At 44.1% G+C, this 19,301-nt stretch overlaps 2 protein-coding genes across 4 annotated transcripts; one reads left to right on the top strand and one right to left on the bottom strand.

The window, feature by feature from the left end:
- Positions 1–800: 800 nt before the first annotated feature.
- On the bottom strand, positions 801–5,852 carry LOC105693930. Of its 3 annotated transcripts, none has more exons than XM_012414230.3 (7): positions 5,696–5,852; positions 4,996–5,280; positions 3,757–4,053; positions 3,574–3,685; positions 2,286–3,491; positions 1,975–2,205; positions 801–1,289 (listed from the first exon to the last, which is right to left on the bottom strand). In XM_012414230.3, the coding sequence occupies exons 2-6, from the start codon at positions 5,259–5,261 to the stop codon at positions 1,984–1,986; spliced, it is 2,103 nt and encodes a 700-aa protein (XP_012269653.2). In that variant the 5' UTR covers positions 5,262–5,280; positions 5,696–5,852; the 3' UTR covers positions 801–1,289; positions 1,975–1,983. The 3 variants fall into 3 exon arrangements, with proteins under 3 accessions (XP_012269653.2, XP_020708503.2, XP_048513831.1); XM_020852844.2 differs by having other exon boundaries at positions 5,692–5,848; XM_048657874.1 differs by lacking the exon at positions 5,696–5,852 and adding an exon at positions 5,437–5,589.
- Positions 5,853–6,959: 1,107 nt separating this feature from the next.
- Positions 6,960–18,900, top strand: LOC105687161 (sushi, von Willebrand factor type A, EGF and pentraxin domain-containing protein 1-like). The gene is made up of 31 exons (XM_012403001.3): positions 6,960–7,577; positions 7,641–7,928; positions 8,013–8,268; positions 8,342–8,539; positions 8,631–8,795; positions 9,659–9,841; positions 9,925–10,137; positions 11,411–11,611; positions 11,723–11,974; positions 12,066–12,314; positions 12,395–12,604; positions 12,753–12,847; positions 12,924–13,212; positions 13,272–13,484; positions 13,569–13,730; positions 13,804–14,100; positions 14,176–14,318; positions 14,392–14,705; positions 14,802–14,959; positions 15,047–15,135; positions 15,221–15,330; positions 15,411–15,583; positions 15,656–15,870; positions 15,954–16,161; positions 16,241–16,414; positions 16,513–16,604; positions 16,692–16,828; positions 16,938–17,997; positions 18,062–18,224; positions 18,309–18,500; positions 18,598–18,900. The coding sequence occupies exons 1-31, from the start codon at positions 7,269–7,271 to the stop codon at positions 18,774–18,776; spliced, it is 6,987 nt and encodes a 2,328-aa protein (XP_012258424.2). The 5' UTR covers positions 6,960–7,268; the 3' UTR covers positions 18,777–18,900.
- Positions 18,901–19,301: the final 401 nt, after the last annotated feature.

Below are 19,301 nucleotides of genomic sequence, written 5' to 3'. Positions count from 1 at the left end.
CAGGGCCGGCATTATAGAGCTCTGCATTATCACTTCCGGTTTAAAGCATGATTGAACGATCAGAGACGCAGGCATGCATGCAGTCAGTCATGCAATGCATCAGTTGCTCTTTCTCTCATACTAGGAATTAACAAACAGGGTGGAACGCATGCACATGCTGAGGCACCAGGTCTCGGAATACCTCCTCGGTTTTCCTGTTCTCCTGATACCCAGAAAATTTTTTGGCCAAAATTCTAAATTCCGAAATACCTCCTCGGTTTTTCTGTTCTCCTGATACCCAAAAAATTTTTTGACTAAATTTCCAATTCCGGAATACCTCCTCGGTTTTTCTGTTCTCCTGATACCCAGAAAATTCTTTGCCCTTAATTCTCAACTCTAGGATCGCTGTTCTAAAGCTAGAAATCATTCTTTTCCTCGTTTATCTACGATTTATTGAATAAATAAATATACAGGCAGGCATATAATCAGTTCTGCAAAGAATCAGTCGCTCTTTTTATCAGACTAAGAATAATCATGAAGGATTGAATGCATGCACATGATGAGGCACCAAGTCTCGGACCACCTCCTCGGGTTTCCTGTTCTCCTGATACAAATCTCCACTTTTCGGCAAACTCCAAATTTTTAGGGCCGGCATTTCAGAGCTCTGCATTATCACTTTCGGTTTAAAGCATGATTGAACGATCAATGACACAGGCATGCACGTGATAAGGCCTGCATACAAGTTTATGATATCTTGATGATCTAGCGAAAGAGGTATGAAGGGTTGTTCCAGATAGTCGATTAACAATTATGCATTGGGCGTCGGTAATGTTTATTCATAATTCAACTTTTCAAAATACATGTCGGGACATCGTCATGCCTATAACGGCTCCATTTTTACAGAGGCATTTATCCTCCGTGAGTATAACGACTTATAATAGTGTGCTTACAATACTTTTACAATTATACTCGAAATACTTGCACTATAGATGTACTGAACCTTTTACTCCAATTAACATCAGATTCAAAATCAGATACGTGTAAACCAAAAATACTAACGTGTATAGCATATTCGTATGTAGGTTCATTATAACTTATCTATCAATAATAGTTTCTGACAATACTTTCGTACCAAATAACATTGTACTACTAATCTAATCGTTTTACACAACTAAAGGGCGCATAACTCATTCATACAAATTTTCCGCACTGAACATAAGTAAGATGTTAAGCCTTGTAGATGCACCGAGGCTAGAGCCCTGTACACCCATTGAGAAGCCAAATTGTTTCGTAGATTGTATTCCCGTCTCCTGAAAAAAAAAAATTGAACGAAGGTGAGTATACATGATAAACGTGAAATCATATTGAAATGCAGCTGCGGAAAAATGGACTCGTCTCAGAAAATATTCCGCCTCGTCTAATTTATTCGACAGATCCGTGTTTCCAACGTCAGAATACGTTCGAAAAGCTTTGTGCGATTGATTGTACAAAAAGGTACTCTACGTTTTGTCAAATAATACGCCTAGCCTCAGATATTATTCGAAATTTGAGATAAAAATATGAAAATCATACGATCGATTCTGATACAGTATTTATTTCAGAAATCTTAATTTGAGATCGAAATAAAACTATTCTGCATGAAACTGATGAAGTTCTCTCCAAATAAGGATCAAAAGAGTAAAAAACTGATTCATCTGAAAAATTAAAAACGTTACGCAATTTTCCTCTCATTGGAAAAATTGGACATTGAATTATATACATGAATTCCAATCCAAGGGTCCCAGGAGGTGGCGCCATCCCTTAGAATTTTCATGAATTGCGAGGGTTGCGGAAACATCTTATATTATTTAAAGCAGAGCGCCTCACAGCAGTAAGCCTCAGAGGGTAAAACATAAGGGCGGTGTGAGTTTCGTATGACCAGGCGCCGGTAAGGGATGAAACGGGATAACTCGTCGTATTTATAAATTATAAATTAGTTATGATTGGGTTATTTACAGCTGTCATTCAATGTTCGAAAACATAGTCCAGCCACGGAAGCAGTTTGCTATAATGTACAAAAAGCTGACTGGTTATCTCATCCTCCTTCTCGAGGTCCGCGTTGACCTGCTCCTCGCCAATAGCTTCATTCTCATGGATAATTTTCTGCGTTTGAAGATCTTGATTTGCTTCGGTCGTTTCCGAAGCCTTCTCACTCGTCGTTGTAATATTGAGCCGCTTCTCGTTGTCCTGAAATGGAACGTTCCAAATTTACAACCAATTCATTTTTATTTAAAAATCGAACAGAATCAATCATCCAGATTTCTTACCTCTCCGAGCCGAAGCTGTTCCGCTTTTCCGATATTAATTCTCCAGTACTCCGAATCTTCCCCGTAAAAACCAGGACTCTCATCCTTATCGTATACCTGATCCAAGTGCTTTCCTTTACTTCCTTTGTACCCACTTTCGTGACGATGATGTTGCCCCGATGAATCTTCTTCGCCATTTTTGTCCGACACTTCTCCGCTGCCCTGGTCAGCCTCAAAATTATCTTTGCCTATAATTCCATCATCCAGACTGCCGCTTTTGTCGTATCCAGTTTCCGAACTGGCCAAGTTGTCATTCGAAAAAAAATCACCTTCGTATTCCAAGTGGCCATGGAATTCCGGTTCCCCGATTCTCAGTACCAAGTATTCATGCTTTTTCACAGGCTCCTCGTTTTCATGGGTATGCGGAGCGTGCATTATTATTCTAATCGGCATAACGTAATCGGCATTTTGTGAGTGTTCGTCGGAATCCTTTTCCACAGATTCAACGGTCATCCTCCTTATCTGATTGTCACCCTGTTTCGAACTGACCTTTTCAAAGTAATTCGGGGTCTCCGATTCCGAGTGGTTCTCATCAGCGTAGGCGTTTCTGCTCTCGCTTCTTTCCGTCGAATCGAAAAGCGAGCCAAATTTCTCTCCCTCGTCGTCGGTATCGTTTTTAAATATATCTAGGCTAGCTGCTTCGGTCGTTGACTCGAAATTATTCGATCCAGTGCTCTCGTCTTCAGCGATATCGATTCTGTCAAAAATCATCATCGACGTGTTTTCGTCGTTTTGAAATTCTGTGCTGTCACTGACGTTAGAAATATCCGTGGTGACTGCGATGTACCCCTGGCCATCTTCGTCCAAATTGTCCTCGGTAGATATCACCGTGGTGGAATCGACATCACCGTATTTATCGTCGGCGTATTCGGGGTCGATCGTTGTCGAAAAATCCTTCGAATTTTGTAAATTTTGTCTCAAATCGGCTTTCGTTTTCTCGAGTCTCACGTTCGCGCTTTTGTTCATCAGTTCGATAACGTTCTGGGGTATCTCCTTCGGCTGATTACCGGAATGATAGATTTTCTTCGGCTTGTTGTAACTGTCGTCCAGATTATATTTCTGCACCGCTATCTCCTTCATTCGCATAACGTCAAAACTCTCCGGTAACAATTCCGCGTGCTCCTCCGTCTGAGTTTCGTTGTAACTGCTTTGACTCGTAGTTTCTATCTGTGAATAGGAAAAAGAATTGAAGGAATTTCGATTATCCGTTTTTACCTAAACTTTCACGAAGACAAACTATTTCACTCACATCACACGGGCCGCACGGCTGCTCCTTGTAAGTGGAAAGTATGGCGGCTTTCACGTAAGGAAAATGTAAAATACTCCAAGGAACGATCACTCTGTAGCTCAGTTTTCCGCACCTGAAAATCGAAGAACGTGTCACACGATTTGATTTTGATTCGAATCGACACCCCGTGTAAAATAAAATTACCTATCGATCACCAGGACTTGGTCTCTCGTGGCGGATAATTTGTCCCAAATTTTCAGCTCGTCGTTATCTTGAACGAAGGCTATGTTCGGGTCGATTTTTTCTTTCAACGCTTCTCTCGTTTGTTCGACTTCCGAAAAAGTATCCTGGTATTCCGCGGATTCCGCGTCGTTCCAGGCCTTCCTTTCGTCCTCAAGATCGGTGTCGTTGAAGGAAGCCTCCGGTTCCGCCGAATTTATCACGAAAAAGTGGATATCCTTCATCCCGGATTTCTCCAAACGATCCTGGAGCATTTTGAGCCTGTAAAAAATCAAAGAAAACTTTCAACGAATTATACGCGTACATTTATTTCAGGATGAACGGATCAATTTTTTCATCTTCAAGCTCCTAATAATTCTTTCAACCGCGTGATGTCATCTTAGGAAATTTTTCCGAGTGTTTAACTACGAATGCAATTATCCTTATTAAATTCTATGACGTAAGACGGTCGTTTTTTTTTTTTTTTCTTCAAGAATCTCTTTAAATTTATCGGCTAGACAAGTACTAATTTTCTAATTGATACGGTTCGAACAAATTACTCGTTGGATGAAAAAAGCGGGCTTTTTTTTTTTTTCATTGAGTAATAAAAAATTAGCCACACTACGGTTAAAAGTGTATTAATCAATTGACACAAATTGCACGCGCATTTGCATCGCCGAGTCTTTAATCTCGTCATCTTATAATTCGTGACCTCGTCAGGTTATCACGGACGAGCAATTAAATATATTGCAATTTCAATACAATTTATACTGGTTGAAATTCATACGAGATATTTTGCACGAGTCAATTTTACTGCTGCGCCATACGAATCTAGTTATCTAATGCAACGTGGCGCCTTTGAAATTGCGAATTCACGACCGTCGCGATATCCCTCAACCCCTATCGGATATAATTGCCAATTAACTGATCATGGGAAGTTAAGATCACACGCAATCAGGAACCAGGAAATGCAACTGTCCTCATTAAAAACGTTCGATTAAAATACTTATCCTCTTACCACAAACAACGCCGATGAACTGCGAAGAGGTCAATGATTCATTTTTATATTTCTCTCGAAGCAAAAGAGAAAGAAAAAAAAAAAACCCCGGACTCGAGATTTCAAAAGTTTATGACGTGGTTGAGTTTATAAAAATTTCATTAATTTTTCGCAAAGAATATCGTCGCTCGATTTTATCATTCGAGATCGTCGTTCGGAATACTCACATGTTCGCTTGCCTGTGGCTGTACTGCCACGAGGCGTCCAAGAACGCCAAGACATTTATAAAACCATGTTGTCCCTGCCAGCTATCGACGAAAGCGCATTCCTCCAGGTATTCGTTATTTCCCGTGTCCTTTTTCACTCTTTTCAAAGCTCCGCTGGCGGGATTTTCTTCTTTAGCGGCATAGGGATCGGCGAAAATCGGAGCCGGCGGACAACCGCAGAATTCGACGATCAGAACGAGGAAACCGAATTCCAGAAAAAATCGCATCTCGGTCACAAAATTCCGTCTGTACAATATCCAGAAAATCATTGAGAACCGCAATTGGTGTTCGTTCACTCGTAATCATTTTTTTTTTTTTTTTTTCAAATTTTAACACACTTCGTTTTTTCCTTTTACGATCGTAAAGAGCATGACGAATAATTTGCGGCACGCGGCTACGTACCCTCGGGTTATTTCAACTATCCATATTTAAAATATCAATTATATATTCAACACGTTTGCGGTGTTACAATAAAAAAATTTTCTTAACAAGTTTGGCGACGCACGGTCGGACGAACGATCAGCGTAGTCGCCGTGAGACTCGTGTAGGAGGAGAAGAAGAAGAAGAAGAAGCAAAAAGAAAAGAAGCAGAAAAGTATGTGAAGCAAAAAGAAAAAGAAAAAAAACGAAGTCGACTGATCAAATAAATTAAACTTACGTACACACTCCGTGAAGTTATAATGTAGTTTAAGTGGGACGAGAGAATATCGGTGTAGAAGTCGAACGAGCGGGTATCAGATGAAAACTACTTCGGAATTCAAATCCGTTTTCCCTGATATTGCGCAGCTGCTGACATTGGTCCACAACTTCTCCCTCCCCTAGTATATTAATATTTGACTTCTGCAGCCTACTTCTCCGTCGCTTTTCCCTCGCATTCTCAAATGTCACCCGCATCGAATATCAAACCTGATGTATACTATATTCCCAACCGAAAAAATGCACAATGATTTACTTCTGTAAAATTTTTTTTCTCAACTCTTCTCGTTCGTCTGAAGCGGTTTTTTTTTGATTGAAGAACGTCGGATTTATTTTTAACATTTTTCCAATTCTTAGTTAGAACCAATTTTCGCGGTATCAAGCGATAGTAAAATTCGAGGGAAGATAAAATGTGCAACATTTCGAATTTTACTATAACGATTCGTAGAGAGTCTTCGGTATTCCGACGTTGAATTTCATCATTCTTATGATAATGAGAGCAGGGCTATGCTTCTATTGGTCTTGACAATGTCCGCAGCTGGTTCCGACAGCTGGATAATAATCTAGAGGCGAGATTCTAGCGGCGTAAAAAGCGTCGCATCTGCCGGCTGTCATTCAAAAATAATATCGTTGCCGCCATAGAGGAGAAGAAAAAGGAAAAATGAGGAGGAGAAAAGACGGAAGAAAAAATTTACCAACTTTTCCCCTTTCCCTATCCGTTCGGACTATACGACGAAACTGGTGAAACGCCACAACTTCGCCGTATCACGACGCTGCTTTTGAACTATTTGATTTTCAATTTTTGTCGAGAAACCAAAGAATAATAGAAAAAAAAAAAAAGAAAAAAACGCTCACTTCGTCGCACTGTGGTCGGGATGAAATTTCATCGGTGCGAACGAATGTTAAATTGTTGACTCTGCGAGATAACCGCGGTGAAATAAATGAATAATTGATCGTTGATCGGTCGTTAATTGTACGAGTAATTAAATCGTGGGTACAGTCGACGCCGACAATTGGACGATATCATCATCTGGCGGCTAAAAACGAATCGTCGTACATTACGATATTCAAAGATATACCCAGAACTCTCAATTGTCACACACTGTACACGAATTGAAAGGCGACCGTGATTACCAGAGAACAGTGTCTCCCTTGTTCCGTGGCGTGGCATCGTATTCTTTTTAATTTCTTTTTCACTCACTCGCAGCTCTTTTTAAGTCGTTCGTTCCAACCGCTCGTACTCAATTGTAAACTTAGTAGAATTCAAAGTAATAAAACGCGGTTACCAGTCGGGCCTTGACTTCCCTCCGATCGATACACGTTCCTCGATCGTTTCAAATTTTCTAAGCGCGCCAGTAAAGTGGACATATTATTTTTCATTTCTCTCTCAAATCGGAAAATTCGGTCTACAGATTTTCGTCCTGCGATGACTCGGTTCTGTTTCTCAGAAAATTCTTCTCGTTACCCTCGAGTGTTCTTTCGACTATAAAGTAAAGTTTCTCCGAATAATTTTATCGACGAATCATTTTTTCGAACGATATGTCCGTCTTCGGTGTTAGAGCGTTCTTATCGGCGCTTTTTCTAATTTTCAACGTTCCGCATATCCGCGTCGATTCGTTCGCCGATTTTTATCAGCCGGTTCGACTGGTTCCTCCGAGCACCGCGACCGCCGCCTTGACCGAAAATCGCACCGCCTCGTCCGTCGCCGAGGACTTTCTGAATTTTGGCGTAAAAAAGCAGCAGATCGCGCCTCAACCGAGTTACACGAATATACTGAAAAGCAAGGTCGACATTCTCTCGAAACTGCTGAAGATCCACGTCGATCATCTTCGCGATCAGACGGACCAGGTAAACCGCCTCTAAAAAATTATCAAAAAAAATCGGTCACCCAACAATACTCCGCTCGACCAGGTGGAGCTCGTCTTTCTCGTGGACGCCTCGGCGTCCGTCGGGTTGGAAAATTTCCGGAGCGAATTGAACTTCGTCCGCAAATTGCTGTCGGATTTCACCGTGGCTCCCGCGGCGACGCGGGTGGCCGTGGTCACCTTTTCCGGAAAAACCAGCATCATCAGACACGTGGACCAAATATCGAACGCCGAGGAAAACAACCACAAGTGCCGACTGCTCAATCGGCAATTGACGAACGTCACCTACAGCGGGGGAGGGACGTACACCCGAGGCGCTCTCCTCGAAGCACTCGTAAGAATCTGATCGTCAGGGAAATTAGCCAAAGTTTACCAAAGTTTGAAAATTCAACGATCATCGCGAATCGAATGATCGCAGGATATTCTGGAGAGGAGTCGTTCGGGGGCTAAAAAGGCCGTTTTTCTCGTCACGGACGGATTCAGCAACGGCGGGGATCCCAGACCTATAGCGACTCTGTTGAAAAAAGCAGGCGCGATAATATTCACCTTCGGTATACGGACGGGTAACATCGAAGAACTTCACGACATAGCGAGCGAGCCGGGATACACGTACAGCTATCTTTTGGACAGTTTTCCCGAATTCGAAGCTCTGGCGCGAAGAGCTTTGCACCACGGTACGATTCGCCAATTTCGCGCGAAAAAAATTTTTATTCACGCCAATTCAGACGAATCTCGTTCGCGTTTCAGATTTAAAATCCGGGGACTACGTGACCGTGAGTTCAGCTGAGGACTGCGATTTTCTTTGCACCGGAAACGCGACGAAGTACAACGAAACTCGGTGCTGCGACTCGAAAGCCTCTTGCGCCTGTGGTATAGTAACCGGTCATTACACCTGCTTGTGCGAGCCAGGATATTTTGGAACTGGACTATCGGGCTACTGTCAAGGTCGGCGGCATATTTCGCGATTATTTCTTTACGTTTTAATAACGCCTACGCTTAATCGTATGAATTTTTTTCCATCGGATCCCAACGGCAGCCTGTCCCAACGGAACTTTCGGGCGTGGTAATATCCCTGGAGATTCGAACGCCGCTTGCACGACTTGCCCGGATCCGAATCACGTGACGTTGAAAATTCCGGCAACCGGTGCGGACGACTGCGTATGCGCCACGGGATTTACCACCAGGGGCAACAAATGCGATGGCAAGTTTCTCCTGTTTTTTTAATCAGCTGCAATTTATTTTTATTTTTTTTTTTCAAATCACCACTCTAAGCGTCTAAGGGTAATCAGAGGTATTCGAGGGATAGGATTTCCGAGGGTTTTCATAGGAATCCTTTCCCGGCTGCTATCCTTGGAAAATCACCCGGTATCATAACTGGATCATCCACGGGATACTTGAAAACGTAGGGACCGTATTTTTCCAATTTGAAATCAGCCTTTGCCGCGAGCCATCCGTACTAAAAATAATCGTCAGAGGTGTCGTGAAAAATGACGGAGAGTAGTAACGTCCGACGTACTTGACCGGTGGTGGTTTCGGGCCGCGGCAAGCAGGTTCTTTCGTCATTCTCGGGTTCCCGTATTTTCAACTCCCCCTTCCGTTTTTCGCAGAGCGATTTACCCTCCGCGATTACCTGACTATATTATTCGGGATTAGGGGGGCGGGCAGCGTTGAAAAATTCAAGTGAAACCTACTCGTACTCGTCCAGTAGCCACCCGTATCGTTTGGACCAACTGTCGTGGATTCTTTTCGTCTGGTTAACGCTCTCCTCGAAATTTTTACAAGCCCCGACAAAATCTACGGACTTCTTGCTCCTGAAGTTCATCATTTTCGCAGCAATTCCGAGGTAATTCCGAGTCCGAAAAAGCCCACGGATATCGCATATGGATTGACAAAATTTTCAAAAATAATCAAACGGCGACAGGCGACAAATGAAGGTGAAAAAAAATCGACGGTTACACTCTGCGTACGGAGTGTCCTTTTCTTTTTCTTTCGTTCGGAAAAAAAAGCGCGCTTTTCGAAATCACGTCAGCGATCACGTTCCCTGGTTTCTTTGCACCGTTCCAGCGATCATATGTCCGAAATTGACGGTACCGGAAAACGGATATCTCGTAAAAGCGAACGCCTGCAACAACGTGGTCAACGCGGCCTGCGGTGTCCGTTGCAAAATTGGTTTTCACCTGACCGGCGACAGCATCAGACTCTGCCTCACGACCGGCCTATGGTCCGGCACCGAACCGGAGTGTCTCCGTGAGTATGCTAATTATTATTAGTTTTTTCCCCCAAAAAATCTCCTTTTCTCTGGAACGGATAAAACAAATTTTCCGGAACAGTAAAAACCTGCCCGTCTCTGCAAGTACCACCTCACGGACGCATACGATGCAAACACGAAGACGACCGTCAAGTGATAAGCGTAGGACTGTCCGCTTATCCGATCGACACCCATTGCGATTTTAAATGCGACGTCGGTTATTATTTGAGGGGAAGTCGAACCAGGAATTGCTTACCTTTGTCCAGGTGGGACGGACTCCAGACTTCCTGCAGGGGTAAGTGCGGCGAGACAAATTTTTAGACAATAATATTGTTCGGGAATATTTTGTTCCTCCAAAATAATGCCGGAATTCTCTCACGTGTGAGCAATTTTAGGTGTGAGCAATTTTAGGTGTGAGCAATTTTAAATTGTGTGAGCAATTTTAGGTGTGAGCAATTTTAAATTGTGTGAGTAATTTTAGGTGTGAGCAATTTTAGGTGTGAGCAATTTTAGGTGTGAGCAATCTTAGGTGTGAGCAATCTTAGGTGTGAGCAATTTTAGGTGTGAGCAATTTTAAATTGTGTGAGCAATTTTAGGTGTGAGCAATTTTAGGTGTGAGCAATTTTAAATTGTGTGAGCAATTTTAGGTGTGAGCAATTTTAAATTGTGTGAGTAATTTTAGGTGTGAGCAACTTTAGGTGTGAGCAATTTTAAATTGTGTGAGCAATTTTAGGTGTGAGCAATTTTAGGTGTGAGCAATCTTAGGTGTGAGCAATCTTAGGTGTGAGCAATTTTAGGTGTGAGCAATTTTAAATTGTGTGAGCAATTTTAGGTGTGAGCAATTTTAAGTGTGAGCAATTTTAAATTGTGTGAGTAATTTTAGGTGTGAGCAACTTTAGGTGTGAGCAATTTTAAATTGTGTGAGCAATTTTAGGTGTGAGCAATTTTAGGTGTGAGCAATCTTAGGTGTGAGCAATCTTAGGTGTGAGCAATTTTAGGTGTGAGCAATTTTAAATTGTGTGAGCAATTTTAGGTGTGAGCAATTTTAGGTGTGAGCAATTTTAAATTGTGTGAGCAATTTTAGGTGTGAGCAATTTTAAATTGTGTGAGTAATTTTAGGTGTGAGCAATTTTAGGTGTGAGCAATTTTAGGTGTGAGCAATTTTGAATTGTGTGAGCAATTTTAGGTGTGAGCAATTTTAGGTGTGAGCAATTTTGATGCGTGTTTCTGTTTCGGAGTCTCATTGCAAACTAACTGCTCAGGTATATAATAGCGACGTGAAGTCTGTGTACAAAAAGGGATTATAATTCATATGTGTCTCTGTGTGGACATCGGAGTATCTTTGGGCTATTTTGTACATGTGACCAAAATTATTATAAACTAGAAGGCGTTAATAAAAATCGATGGACGCGGTGTCGAGCGGTAACGTCTCAGCCAACATTTTGAAAATCGCGACGAACGTGTCCAGAATGAAAAAGCACCGCTGGAATCTCGAGATTTCATTTTATCGGCCGAAATGTTACCGCTTTCATACCGTCCGAATAATTACGCCGCACTTTCGAAAACAGCGATCAGTTGTCAGCCGTTGAGGTCCGTACCGAACGGGTCGATAACTCCTGAACGTTGCACCGGAATCGAGAAACTTTATTTCGGTACGAACTGCACCGTACGATGCAAAGAAGGTTTCACCCTCAAAGGACCGGAAAGCAGGGTGTGCGCCGGACGTACCGGCTCTTGGTCGAATCGTCACAACGTCACGCAGTGCGTCGGTGAGCGAATCGTCGTTGTTTTTATTTTTTGTCGGAAAAATCCGCGAGACTTTGTTTTTTTTTCTTCGTCCCGATAAATTTTTCCGACCTCGATTCGATTTTTCCCCGCAGACACGACGCCTCCGACTATCGTTTGCCCGTCCGACGTCACGGCGGATACGTTGCCGGGGAAAAATTACTCCTCGGTGAATAATTGGACGGATCCCGTTGCCGAGGACAACGCCGAGCCGGCGCCCACGATCTGGAGCGAACGATTCGTCGAGTTCCCATGGCAGGCCGGTATCGGGGTACACGTGATCGTTTACCGGGCCCAAGATGCGAGCAAGAATCAGGCGGAATGCAATTTCAGCGTTACGGTTATCGGTAAAAAATTGAATTTCGTATACCGGCGGTTTCGAAAGCTGTCGATTGAGGGACGATTCAAAAATTTTATTTTTTCACTCCTTTGAAACAGACAGGGAACCGCCGACGGTCGAGAATTGCGCGGATCCTCCGGTTTTCTTGTCGGAAAACGACTTTGGGGCAACCAACGTCACGTGGGAAGAGCCGGTCTTCTACGACAATTCCGGTCTACCGGTAAACGTCAGCGCGAGTCACGTTCCAGGGCGAGAAACTTTCAAGCTTGGGACGACAGAAGTCGTTTATAAGGCTACCGATGTGTTCAACAACACCAGGAGCTGCGTGCTGAATATCACCGTCGAAGGTAGTTCGAAATAGAAGAGAAACGACGCTTCGAATTTTGAATTTTGAATTTTGAATTCAACGCAAACCCGCATATTTCAGATGCGTGTAAAAATCTGCCCTCATCTATAAACGGCCGCAGCGATTGCGCTTCTCTGGGCGAAGGTGTTCAATGCGTGGTAACTTGCGAAGAGGGTTACGCTCTGGTGCTTCAGCAGGAAGTTTCTTATCCCGACAGCGAGAATGTCACGTTAACTTGCAGCAGGGAAAACAATCAATCGTGGGATATAGAAGCTGCTCCGGACTGTTCACGTCAGTGCGAAGGATTTTTGATTTATTTTTTTTTCCCCCCTTTCCCGCCCCTCTGCTCTTTTTGACCCGATGAATGAATCTTCGGATTTCTCGATCCTCCGATCCCTGAAAAAGGTTTTTTCTTTTTTTTTCTCTTTCACATCCGCAGTGATTCAGGTACCATACGCCGTGGAACAGGATCTGACGGTCGTCCTCGTCGACGGAAACTCTTCGCACTGCGAGGATCCAACGAGTCTGGAAAATGTGAGTTACCGATACTCGGGTGACACCGACATTTTGAGAGGACTTTATTATCGTTCTCTTTCTACCCGTCCGACAGCTCGGCGATGGGATAAAAACCGGCTTGGAGTCCCAAGTCTCGGAGTTGTGCGGCAACGGAATCGATTGCAACGTGACACGATCCGAACTCGTTTGCGGGGATGAAATGGACGGAAAATCGAACCTGGCGAATTCGGAGGTAGAAACGTCGAAGAGCAAATCGAAGAGGAGTACATCGCGTCGTCCAGAAAGCGACGAATCCGGGCACAGGAAAAGCCGGAACTCTCCGAAGTCCGGTAAAAAAAATGGCCAGAAACGGGATAAAATCGAAATGAAATTCAAAATCATCGGTGAGTAATTCGTTAGTATTTTTTTTTTCTGGTTGTTAAAAGTGTTGACATCGTTTCAGGAAGGATACTGGAGATCAATAGCAATAGTTCGAAAAAGGGGATGGCGAGGTTGAGAGAAAAGTTGGAAACGCTGTCCAAAAATGGCCAGTTAAATTTCCTCGATAACAAAACTAATCAGGAAATCGGAAGACTCGCGGTACACCTGGATCTGATATTCGACGAACCTGGAGAACTGTGTCACGTTGGCAGCGTTCTGAAGAAACACAACTGCGGTTAGTAGGCTAATTTTGTTTCCAAAAAAAAAAAAAAACTTTGCCGATTTTCGGCCTCTTCAAAATTTCGAATTTCCATTTCAGTCAAATGTCCCTTGGGCACGTTCCACAACACGACTAGAAACCAGTGCCAATCATGTCCGTTCGGAGAATACCAGGACGAAGCTGGTTCCAAAGATTGCAAAAAATGCCCCGGAGAAAGTTCCACCCGAAAAATGCATTCCAGAAATCAGACGGACTGCATCGGTCGGTGCTCTCTACTCTCGTTCGAATCGCCCGTTTCCCAAAATCTGCTTCTCACCGCCCCGCTACGTTTCAGGGATCTGTCGTCCCGGATTTTACTCGCGTCGCAAACGACATCACAAGTCCACGCTGGCCTTGGAACCCTGCGTCACTTGCCAAATAGGTTTCTACCAACCGGCCTACGCCCAATCCGGATGTATAGCGTGTCCGAAGAATACCACTACCTTGATTCGCGGCGCCAAGGAGATCGAACAATGCGTTCGACTGGACGACATCGACGAAGATCCTTGCGAGGACGAGCCGTGCAAAAACGGAGGAATCTGCGCGAGGATCGACAATAATTTCAGCTGCAAATGCGTCGGAGATTTCATAGGTGATCCGATCGCTATCGATCGTCAATCGATTACCCTCGAGCAACAAATCGCGTCAACTTTTTTTTCACCCTCAGGATCCGCGTGCGAAATTTTGCCGAACCCTTGCGACTCCTCGCCCTGCTTGAACGAAGGACAATGCGTCCTTTCGAAGACCTCCGACGACGGACTCGAACGGAAATGCTCCTGTAAAAACGGCTTCACGGGAGCTAACTGCGAGGTAAAAGTCTCAACACCGGAATGTATTTAGCCTCGATCGACGGAGGGTTTTTTTTTTTTTTTTGTTTTCGCAGACGTACGTCGACGAATGTTCGGCCAATCCGTGTCGGAACAACGGTACCTGTACGAGTAACGAAGATGATTACAAATGCGCTTGCGAAGACGGATTCGAAGGGGATTTCTGCGAGGTGGCCGTCGATCATTGCGTATCGTCGCCATGCGAGGCGGGATCGACCTGCAGCAACTTGAACGGCACGTGGAAATGCTCGTGCAAAGCCGGATTCTTGGGACGAAGGTGCGGCCGATTGCCATGCGACTGGCTACCCTGTCACGCGAACGCTATCTGCGTAAACGTCGAGGAAATAAACGCGACGAAAAAAAGCTACAGGTTCGATATCCTCCCTCGGGGATTGCTAAAAAGAAAGAAAAATAAAAAAAAAAAGAAACGACAATCAATTGTTTAACGATTTTCCGATCGTTCCAGGTGCGAGTGTCCCGAGGGTTTCGGGGGCGAAAATTGCACCGAAGAGATCGACCACTGCGAACGTTCGCCCTGCGCGAACGACGGCCGATGCCTGAACACCCCTTCGAATTTCACCTGCATTTGCCGGAAAGGTTTCAACGGTTCGAATTGCGAAAATGGCAGGTTTTTTTTTTTCTCTCGTTTCGGCAAATAATTTTTTTCAAAAACGCTGTTCGTCCGGCTCATCTCTGAAAACCGATTTTCAGAATTACCCTCGGATTACACCATGAGTTTTCCGAAATCCGGGACGACCGATTACGTCATGATAAACGGACCGGGGAAAAATTTGTCTCAGGTAAAACGTCGGGCGGCCTGTCGAGTTTGCGGAGTAATTGACGCGAAATAAAAAAAAAAGAAAAAACGAAAATTTCCAATTCCAGTTCACCATTTGCCTGTGGCTTCAATCGGTGGACACTTTTAATTACGGTACCGTTCTATCCTACGCCACGGATCTCCACGACAACGCTTTGACCCTGACTGACTACAACGGGTAAGAAAATCGACCGCGACATTTTATTCCTCGGAAAATAGAGAAGGATTTTTTTTTAATGATTTTCACCGAAAACTCAGCTTCGTTATTTACGTCAACGGACACCGGGTGGTAACCGACATCACGGCGAACGACGGTTTTTGGCATTTCTTGTGCGTCACTTGGGAAAACGCTTTTGGATCGTGGAAGGTATTCGTCGACGGCGTGCCCAGAGACAACGGTACCTCGTTGGCGACCGGAGCGGAAATAGAAGGTGGAAGTAAATTTGTTTTTTTTTTCAACCAAGTATCCGGACGGAGAAAAAATAACGCGTTTTCGTACACAGGTAACGGGACCCTGGTTATCGGTCAAGAACAGGATCGCGTTGGCGGTGGTTTTTCCGAATCGGAATCTCTTCTGGGAAAGCTCAGCCTGTTGGACATTTGGGAGGAAGTATTGGACGACGAAGTTGTAAAGAAATTGAGCGAACGGTGCGAAACTTATCACGGTTCGTTGTACAGTTGGGCCCAGTTGCAAGAATATATTCGCGGTAATATCGAGGTGGGTGAAATTGCGAGGGAAATTCAACTTACAATTAGCGATATTCGAACGATTCGACCGGTTTTGTTTTTTTTCTTCTGCAGATTCAAAAAAGCAGCTTCTGCCGATCGTGTCCTTCGCCGGCGGTGCCGTTCAGAGGCAACGTAACGGCGAACGAAAACGCCACGGAAATAATTTACACCTGCGAAACGGGGTATCTGGTGAAATTTGGCAAAAGCGAAAACGTTTCGTTGAAAAGAAGGTGTCTGAAACAAGGACAGTGGGAGGGCTACTTCGAGCCAACCTGCACGAGTGAGTCGGTTGTGATTTTTTTTTTTTTTTCAATCGAAAGACGACGATCTGTGTACTCGACATTCGTCCCGATTTTCAGGAGTCAAGTGCGGATTTCCCGGATATTTTTCGAGGGGACGGGTACACGGAAAATCCTACAGCTACGGCGACAAGGTTCGTTACACCTGTACCGCCGGTGCCGAATTGCGAGGTAATCCGCAGCGGACTTGCACGGCCGACGGAACCTGGAGCGGAATACAACCAGTGTGCATCGGTAAAACGAATCGAAAGAAAAAAAAAAATAAATAAAAAAAATTCTCACGTACCGATCGGAATTGGAAAAAAAAATGGCGATTTTTTTTCTCTTCTCAGGTAAAAGTTGCAAGAATTTGCTCGCCCCGGAGAACGGCGACATCGAATATTTCGTCGAGGAGAACGAACGCGACGATTTGTCGATTTTGCAGGTGAAAATTGACGCGCTTGAGGAAAAAAAAAAAAAAACTGAAAAAACGTTGTACAAAAAAATTTCTGACCACGCTTCGTTGTCGCAGGTGGGACAACGGCTGGAGTTCAAGTGTAACCCGGGTTATCGCGTTCTCGGCGAAGCTTCGCTGACCTGTTTGGATAACGGCGAATGGGACAACGCGGCGCCGACGTGCGTCGCTTTCGGCTGTCCTCCTCCGGAACCGTAGGAACGATTTCGCTAATTTTTCCCTCACCAGGGGCTCGGCGACTTTTCGCAACGCCGACGTTTGATTGATTGATTTTTATGTTTTTCTCTCTGCTTTTTTTTCCAGCATCAAAAACGGTTACATCGCGTCGAACGTTTCCACCGGCGTCGCGAGTCTTTTGCAAACATTCGCCGACTCTATTAGGTCGAGCGGCTCGTCGTTCGACGGCGAGGATTCGTCGGAATCCGGATATCTTTACGGCGACATAGTCGGTTTCTCGTGTATCCAGGGTTACAAATTTCAAGGGAATCGAAATATGATAGCTGAGTTCAGAGTCCAATGCACGAACAACGGTTCCTGGAACGGGGTGATACCGAATTGCGTTCCCCTCCATTGTCCGAGGCCGGATCCCGTCAGAAATGGAAAACTCTATCTCCTGAGCGGCGACAACGTCATGACGGAAATCCCGAGGAGCGAAAAACTGAACAATCTGACGTTCGTAAACAAATTGGTGCCCATAAGTAACGAACCTCTGCCCAATTTCGACGGACCCTTCGACATACCGATCTCAACCGACGAATTGAACGCGTCGGAATTCTCTGAAGATCCGATAATAAAAAGGAGCGCCGCGCACCAAGAATTTCAGGCCGAATTCGGCGCCTCTTTCGTCCTCGGAGCTCAGATTTCGGTAGTTTGTAACAAGGGGTACGAGGTGTCGGGCTCAGCCGTGAGAAACTGCACCAGTAACGAAACTTGGTCTTCCCGCGTCGGACCGATTTGCGAGCCCGTGGAGTGTGACCAGGAACATCATCCGCTGATGAAAATATTGAGCGACAACAAAGACGGTATAAAATACGACGACGAGACGTTGGACGCGCTGGCGAGCGAAGAGTTGATAAAAATATTTCGAGAGAACGATTACCTGCGCGGTATATTGCACCGATTCGCGTTCGTTAACAACGGTAGCGTTTTCGGCGACACGATCACGCTGACCTGTTTGAACGACACGATGATCGATTTCAAGGATATCGGCGTCGCGAAGGTATCGAAAAACGTCACGTGGACGTGCGACGAGAACGGAAAATGGACTCTGACCGACGCGGATATAAGCGGAGATGACTTACAGCGATTATTCGACGTGAAGAAGGAAGCTTTTTGCCAAGAAACCGTCTGCGACTCACCCAAGGTATCATTTTTCTTGTACTGCTCAAAAATTCCGAAAGACGCGATAATTTTCCGGCGATTCGCAGGTACCTACGAACGGATACATCGTCAACGGTGGTTCCAAAATCGCTCCAAAAAAGGTGGGCGATCGAATCACCTTCAAATGTCGTCACGGCTACTTCGTCAAAGGTAACGAGGGAATCGAGTGCCTAGCCAACGGCACCTGGTCAGCGCCTCCGACCTGCGAATGTAAGTTTCTTAAAAAAAGAAAAAAAAAAACAAAAAATCGTTGGAAATTAAGTTTTCTCAACTTTACTCTCGTTATTATCGCAGCGGTAGCCTGTGCGAAGCCGCCACCGACTCCGGCCAACGCAGCTCTGGAGGGTGGCGGCGAGGGTGGCAGCGGTTACGTGTTCGGGAATATGGTGACCTACCGGTGTCTCTTGGGTTACAAAATGTACGGACTCGGCAGCGCGAGATGTTTGGCCAACGGGAAATGGTCGAGAATGAGCGGGAGGTGCTCCAGTGAGTGATATTTGTCTGGAAATGCGAAATTCAGGAATCTTGTTGTTTTCACATATCTTCGCTATTCTAACGCCCCATTTTTTTTACCTTCTATCAGAATTAACTTGCGGCAGACCCAAGGCTCCTGCAGGAGTGAAGACTCTGGGCCCTTCGTATCTCTATCAGGCTCATCTCGCCTACATATGTCCCGACAAAATCCAACGCGGGACGATAACGTGCAAAAGCGATGGAAAATGGAGCGAATTTCCCGATTGTTCGGTACATTCTAAAAAATAGGCGCATTACACATCTTTTTTTGTTCAATAATGTTACAAACCTTTTTCTTTTTTTTTTTTATGTATGAACAATAAGAAAGATTTTCAAAAAGACTGATCTCATTTCAATCATTTCATCCCGAAGTTTTTTTTTTTTTTTTTTCTCCCCGAATTATGAACAGCGATCGTTTTTTTATCAAAAGGTAAATGAAGTACACGAAATTTGTATATATATATATTTTTTTTTTTATCGAATCATATAATAATAATGACTATATAATATATATATATATATATGTATATTTAAATAATAATTTACGTACACGGGTTCACATTCATATTATCGTTATTATCGTTGCTGTTATTATTATATTATTTCTGATTGCTTGTGCCTTTTGTAAAATTAATTGTTAAAAATTATCATTAATTAGTATTGTTTTCTGTTAACCATTACAGTTGTCGGCGCGACAAATTGACAAACGGAACTGTACAAAAGTAAAAAAAATAAGATGGCGATGTGGTCGGTTTCTTTAACTTGATTTACGTC

The sequence above is a fragment of the Athalia rosae genome, chromosome 7 (genome assembly GCF_917208135.1).
Source record: "Athalia rosae chromosome 7, iyAthRosa1.1, whole genome shotgun sequence".
NCBI classification, from domain to species: Eukaryota; Metazoa; Arthropoda; class Insecta; order Hymenoptera; family Athaliidae; genus Athalia; species Athalia rosae.
This window is presented reverse-complemented; position numbering and strand designations above follow the sequence as displayed.

Excerpts from the sequence above, each read along its gene's own strand:
- LOC105693930 (XM_012414230.3), bottom strand. The coding sequence starts at position 5,261 with ATGCGATTTTTTCTGGAATTCGGTTTCCTCGTTCTGATCGTCGAATTC. Across the intron at positions 3,686-3,756 it reads CAAGTCCTGGTGATCGATAG|GTGCGGAAAACTGAGCTACA; the intron begins GTAATTTTATTT and ends TTCGATTTTCAG. Across the intron at positions 3,492-3,573 it reads AGCCGTGCGGCCCGTGTGAT|ATAGAAACTACGAGTCAAAG; the intron begins GTGAGTGAAATA and ends TCCTATTCACAG.
- LOC105687161 (XM_012403001.3), top strand. The coding sequence starts at position 7,269 with ATGTCCGTCTTCGGTGTTAGAGCGTTCTTATCGGCGCTTTTTCTAATT. Across the intron at positions 14,101-14,175 it reads ATGCGTCGGAGATTTCATAG|GATCCGCGTGCGAAATTTTG; the intron begins GTGATCCGATCG and ends TTTCACCCTCAG. Across the intron at positions 15,584-15,655 it reads GACCGGAGCGGAAATAGAAG|GTAACGGGACCCTGGTTATC; the intron begins GTGGAAGTAAAT and ends TTTCGTACACAG.